Genomic DNA, 6,173 nt, shown 5'->3' on the forward strand with positions numbered 1-6,173 from the left:
TAGTGAGTAATTTATGGAGAGCACACAAAACAACTGTTTGTGAAATCTTGCAACTAACTGACCGAAACACGATCGCAGGATCGCTTCTGAGCTGAGCACCGTGCTTATCGCCGGATGTACGCCGAGAATCTATGAACATCAGAAAGGCCGGGCAGGCGGGCGCGCTTTGGGCGCCGGCACCGGCGTTGTGGCGGCCATCATTTGGTTTCGCTTTGCCAGTCTACCGCGGCAGAGGGCTTACTTTGCCACTTTGCCAGTCTAACAGCTGCGACTGCGATCCTTCGCTCTGCCGCTCCGCACGTCGAAGCAGCCCGAAGCAAAGAAGACCAGCGCCAACGGCTTTACGCACGAGCCGCCAAAAGATAAAGGAAGTTAATCGAAGCAGCCAACGGGAGACACGCAACGGCTAAGCTGGCCGCAGCCGCGGCGAGAGAAAAGAAAACTAAAATAGGGGCCATCTGCGCCGTCCGTCCCGGATCCGGCGGCGCGCTCCAGCGTCCTCGACTAGCCGTTGCGCACGCTCTCCGACAGTCCCCGTCCCGGGCTGGTCCCCGTGGCCCCACGCAGCAGCGACGTCGCGCTAGGCAGGAGGAATCGGAGCCCAACGGCTAAGAGCCACAAAGGAATTCAAACCCAGCGCCGCCTCGCCTATAAATTGCGGCCGCGCCCTGCGCAGTCACTCCATCGCCGATCTCTCGTCTCCATCCATCACATCAGCAACCCATCTCGCACCGGCGCACCATCCACCCATCTGCCGCCCCACTCCGGCAGCCACCACCGACAAGGCAAGTCACATAAGCGAGAATGGCCGCTCGCTTCGCCGCCGCCCTCGTCGCACTCCTCGTGCTCTTCGCCGCCGCCGCAACGGCGCAGGCCCCGGCCGCGTCGCCCAAGAGTGCGCCGGCTCCGGCGCCGCCCAAGATGGCCCCGCCGCCGAAGTCCCCCGCGGCTTCACCGCCCGCGCCGCCCATGGCGACCCCGGTCTCCGCACCCTCGGCCGCCGTCCCGGCCATGAGCCCGTTGGGCGCCGGTATCGGCGACGCGCTGCCCCCGGCTGGTGCCTCCGTCCTGACCCCTGCCGCTGCGCCCGCCACTGAGAAGAGCGCCGCCGCGTCTGCTGCAGCCGCCAGCTTCGTCGCCGTCGCCGGCTCTGTGGTCGCAGCCGTCGTGTTCTAGGCGCCGTGGCCTGGTCTGGCAGTGGAGGCTGACGCGATCCTTTCGCTGTTTGTGCGCCTTCGCTGCTCTGCTCTGCTCGGCTCTGCTGTTGATACATGTACTCTGTTTCTTCGTTTTTGGCCATTCTTTATTTATTATTTATTTAGTTGTTATTACCAAGGCTGAGACAGAGATGAGGATATGTAATCCAAATTTTCAGACGGCAGTTGATTATATTTTTATATGATGAGATTATATTTGTTCATTATCTGTTTCCTACTTTGCACGCGAGTTGGCAGCAGAAAATAAAAAAATGAAAAAAAATATTCTTTCTTACTCAAATCAGAACCAATGGCGACTACACTGCAATAAAAATCTTAATATATTCCCATCTTTGAGAATGACATTGATGCAACATCGACAACACATGGATATTCAACTGTTCCCCCTTTTACTTTTGTGAGCTGTTACTGATGTGGGCTGCCTTTGCATGAAAATGCTTCCTGTGATCCACAATCGGCTCAATGATGGCCTTCACGTCCTCCTCAATTTCATCCATCTGCATGAAGTCAGCAAGTGTTATGACAGACATATGAAACGTTTGTAGACAGTGACTTGAGCAAGCTTGTGCCGAGGCAACAAGCAACAACACAAAGGGGGTTGCCTGAGATTGCAAGCAAACATGGGAGCACCAAACTATAAGGAATGATAAAAGGCAGAACACGATTCAGGCACTGCCATGTACTGTACCTTGTGGATGATGTCCTGTGCAAGGTGAGCCTCATGGGCGACTTCCTTGGACGCGTGCTCAACGAGCACGGCCGCGGTCCTCAGCCTCCCGCCCTCGGGCAGCTGCTTGGCCACCTCCGACGACACCTTCTCCGCAAAGGTGGCTGCCTCCTCGACAACCTCCACCACCCCCTCTGCCGCATCTTTCACCATCTCCACCTCACCTTAAATTGATTTCGTTGATCAGAAATTGTTACACAAGATAGTGATACTACTGGTGCAGAGCTGAAGTTTGATCAGAGTCGGTGATGGCTGCATACTCTGAATCCGCAGGATCGACGCCCATCGCGAGTGCAGGAGTGGCGTAGCGGCTGCAAGGACTGAGCCAATTGCCAATCTCGCCCTGATACAACACAGCAGGAGAAAACGAAGGCAGGATCATATCAGCATCTGCATCGAGATTATTCTTTCAGACACTGATCACACACCTGTAGAAAAATAAGAATGCAATCACCAGGTGAAGAAAGGCGTCCGCTGTTGCTCTCGATACTGACGCGGCAGAGCCGGCGCAGGTCTCGTGCCAGCCGCGCCGCTGGACGCCGAGAACCTCTCCCGGTCGACCGCCTGGAAACGTGGCGCCGCTGCGGGTCCGAGTACGGTGGTGGAGCGGAGCTTCTGGCAGTAGAGCGACGCGAACGACCTGATCAGAGATGACATGGCCGACGGTCTTCTGGCCCCCGGGATGCTGATGATGGGTAGTACGGTTATCTCCGGTGACGGCGACGATCGCTGAATGATCTTGGACCACGGCTGCTGCTGGAGATGGATCAACGTGCAGGGAGAGACTAGAGAGCGCGTATATGGATAGTCATATAGATATAGACCCGTTGCCACGGCGTGACGATTCATTCAATTCGCTGGCTGGCTTGCAAGGCACTGGATTTGGGCTAGCTGGGGTGGTGAATGATCGGCGCACGGCAGCGCAAAGGCCGTCGATTTCCGGAGCGGATATCTACTCATGCTAGCTTGCGGAGGCCGAAGCGTGTGGCGCCATGTGGCTACTGCTAGCTGATGCGGTGCGACCAGACGTGAAGGTACCATGCCGGTGCCTAAACCTGAAGCTTGCAAGCAACACGTTCGGTTCTGCTTTCGGTCTTGTGCGACGACTAGCTAGAATGGCAACATTAAATCATGATCCTTTTACATCACGTCACTTCTTGGGTATGCGACCGGAATGGCACATGTTGCCTTGTGCCTTGCTGGCATGGCGATGCAGGGCCGGTTGCCATCTACTGAGTTTGTAGGAGAACCCATATATCCTTGAATGTGTTGAAGGGCTTGCCATGAGGCAAAAGTTAGGAGAGTTCAATTTGTGGTTATCTTCAATTAACGCTGTGTGCCAGACTCTGAATTGGCCGAAGGGTATAGTGTTCGACGAAGGCAGCTGGTCAGATGCAGGGTACTGCATAAAGAATGTGGTCATACAGTTGAACCCTAAAGAATCAGATGCCTTTTCTGTTGCTAACATCAACACACGAATGTCCTTGCACTAAAGGAGACTAACTACTAGAATCAGAAAAGGCAACAGAGTGCTTAATTAACTGTGTTAACTAATCAAGTACATCATGTGCGTAAGCAGGGATAGCAGTGCAACTTAATATACTTGCATGTATCTTCAGAATAGACATGTGGGACATGGATATTAGCTCGCAACACTTTAGCATTCAACTGAGTGCATGCTCAACTTGTTCCTCCTGCTGTTTGTACGCTTTTGACTTGGGTGGAAGTGTAACCAATTTGCAACGTTCTAGCTTTGTGGAAATGGAAACATCATTACTTGCAGTTTTGAGAAACTTCGGAAGCTAGGATGGACCTTAGGCTGAGTCCAGTGGTGGGGGGAGATATCTCCCCGCCACGTCAGCTCTCACCCTCACTCTCACCACACTCTCACCCCACCCCTCCAATGCACAGGCTACAGCTCCAGCTCTCACTTCTCTCTCCTCCACGTCAGCTTTTCTTTTCCAGATTTAATTATTTCACTCTCTTTTATTCGCGCACGCAAAATAATTTAATAAACTAATTTTATTCAACTAAAAAAATTACCGATTACATCATAATTAAAAAAGGAAATTACATCGCAATTAAAATAGCAAAAATATATAATAATTAAAAGAAAATTCTAATCCTCCTCCGAATCCTCGTCTAGTCCAAGCTCTTTTTCCACCATCTTGACGGTCTTGAAATGAGTACGTTTTTCTGCTTCGTCCGTCTTCGCGGTTGATCGGGACTTCATTACGTTCCATTGCTTGAATAGTTTAGCCTTCACTAAGCCACCCCACATGTTCTTCATTGCAAATGCTTTACTTGCTACCACACTGCTTGATGAGGATTCCTTCCCCTTCTCCTTCCCCTTAGCCTTCTCCTTCCGCTTAGCCGCCTTGGCCCTATCACGGCCTATTGGACGAGTCTCATTGTCCTCCTCGGTGTCTTCTGTTCCGCCGGAGCTGTACTCACCCGAAACTCCGAGGCGGGTTCTCTTGTTACTCACATCGGATCCACTGCCAGGACCATGTTTCACTGCCCACTTGGGTTTGTGGCAAACAGCTCTCCACCAATGATGGCGCTTGAATGCTGTCGTCACTTTCGGATCGTTCTCGTACCTCGCCATTGCCCCCTCCATGACCATTGCATCGTCTGCTCCACTCTGATGTACTCTTTCTTCTTGGATGCAGTATCCATTAAACAGGGTCACCTCGCGGTTGTACACGTTCCAATGATCCTTCAGTTGCTTCGCGGTGCGACGACGGGACGGCTCCGCGGTAGAGTTGAAGGTCTCCTCTATTTGGCCCCAAAAACTCAAACCGGTCTGGTTGTTGCCGGTGATAGAGTCATTCGAGTGATAAACCCAAGCATGTACCTAGCCCGAACATATTGTTAGTTATTTGAAAAAAATGATATTTAAATAGATGAACACTAATTAAATTACCAGTTTTTCCTCCTCCGCAATCATCCAGTCAAGTCTCTTTGGACGCTTTGGTTCGGTCGCTCCTGCTCCTTCATTTTGAGACTCAACGGAGATAGGGCTTGGAACCGTGGGTGCCGCGTGCAGAGGTGGTGGGTATGGACCATATGTAGGTGGAGCGTATGAAGGTGGAGCATATGGAGGTGGAGCGTACGAAGGTGCTGGGTACGGACCTTCAGTCCCGCTCCTTGTGCCTGGAGGTGGAGCATATGGAGGTGGTGGGTATGAGTACGGACCGTACGGATAATGATATGGCGGTGGAGGTGCCCTCGGAGCCAGAGGTGCAGCAGGGGGAATAATGCTCGGGGTTGCGGCGCAGAATTGACATCGGAGCGCGATGCATTGGAGAAGACTCATCTTGGGGAGATGCTTGTGACCCGTCGGACTGCAAGAGATCGGTGAAGGTATAGAAATCTGGAGACCAACCAGTCATGGTGGAAGAGATTTTGGATTGTAGAGAAGAGAAATAAGCTCAAATGGGGTGTGGAAGGAGTGAAAACCGGGTGGGGTATTTATGGAGGGTTGGGGATGAAATTTGGGATTTTTTGCAATTTTTTTCGAATTTTTTGGAGTTGAAACGGTCAAATAACGGCTAGTTCAATCGATAGTTCGCGTGGACCAATCAAAACACGCCACGTTACTCCCGCCCCACCCCTCTCGCCCGCGCGCGCCGACGCTAGCGCGCCGCCTCGCTCCCGCCCGCCTCCCGCCCCCGCGCGCCTACTAACGCGGGCGAGAGCGGGGCGATAGCGTCCGCTCCCGCCCGGCGGGATCCATCCCGCCCTCTCTCCCACTCGACCGCCTCCCGCCCGCCTCCCACCTGCGCCACGCCGATAGGGGGGGCAGTACCGCCCCCCATTGGCACCAGCATTAGGCCTTTTGAGGAAATCATCTCCATGATAGCATCGAATCGTACACATCACGGGGCTTCCTTGATTGAATCCATCTGGGATTAACTCGTCTGTGTTTCTTGTTCCAACATCTCTCTGAATTTTGTAAGCAATGAAACATGCCGTTTCTAGTGGATTCAGTCAATAATCCAATAATCACCTCATTATACTGGTTTCAAACTGCCATCAATACCGGTTCTGCAATCGGCACTAAGCAAACGCTCGATCATCAGTACCGGTTGCATGATCGGTATTTCTTTGGAAAGCTCCTACTAAGATTAGAAATTCCCCGATAAAGCTGCTAGTGCCGGGTAAACTCATATTGGCTAAAGTGAAAAAGAAGAAAATGGTAGAGAAATTCGGCATGGTGCTCTGGT

The 6,173-nt window shown here is 52.5% G+C and overlaps 2 protein-coding genes and 1 long non-coding RNA gene across 3 annotated transcripts; 2 read left to right on the plus strand and 1 right to left on the minus strand.

The window, feature by feature from the left end:
• Positions 1-804: 804 nt before the first annotated feature.
• Positions 805-1,176, plus strand: LOC112872929 (classical arabinogalactan protein 4-like). Its single transcript, XM_025935963.1, has one exon. The coding sequence runs from the start codon at positions 805-807 to the stop codon at positions 1,174-1,176; it is 372 nt and encodes a 123-aa protein (XP_025791748.1).
• Positions 1,177-1,514: 338 nt separating this feature from the next.
• LOC112876926 lies at positions 1,515-2,796 on the minus strand. The gene is made up of 4 exons (XM_025941106.1): positions 2,399-2,796; positions 2,205-2,287; positions 1,906-2,108; positions 1,515-1,714 (listed from the first exon to the last, which is right to left on the minus strand). Exons 1-4 carry the CDS (start codon positions 2,791-2,793, stop codon positions 1,607-1,609), a joined length of 789 nt encoding a protein of 262 aa, XP_025796891.1. The 5' UTR covers positions 2,794-2,796; the 3' UTR covers positions 1,515-1,606.
• Positions 1,604-2,367, plus strand: LOC112876927. The gene is made up of 3 exons (XR_003225395.1): positions 1,604-1,733; positions 1,780-1,929; positions 2,218-2,367. It is a non-coding gene; the product is annotated as an uncharacterized LOC112876927 (long non-coding RNA).
• Positions 2,797-6,173: the final 3,377 nt, after the last annotated feature.

This window comes from Panicum hallii, chromosome 9 (assembly GCF_002211085.1).
Source record: "Panicum hallii strain FIL2 chromosome 9, PHallii_v3.1, whole genome shotgun sequence".
NCBI classification, from domain to species: domain Eukaryota; kingdom Viridiplantae; phylum Streptophyta; class Magnoliopsida; order Poales; family Poaceae; genus Panicum; species Panicum hallii.

Bases quoted from the DNA above. Each gene is read 5' to 3' on its own strand.
- LOC112872929 (XM_025935963.1), top strand. From the start codon at position 805: ATGGCCGCTCGCTTCGCCGCCGCCCTCGTCGCACTCCTCGTGCTCTTC.
- LOC112876926 (XM_025941106.1), bottom strand. From the start codon at position 2,793: ATGAATCGTCACGCCGTGGCAACGGGTCTATATCTATATGACTATCCA. The intron at 2,288-2,398 runs GTGATTGCATTC...GTGTTGTATCAG, and splicing joins CGGACGCCTTTCTTCACCTG to GGCGAGATTGGCAATTGGCT. The intron at 2,109-2,204 runs GTATGCAGCCAT...AATCAATTTAAG, and splicing joins GTCGATCCTGCGGATTCAGA to GTGAGGTGGAGATGGTGAAA.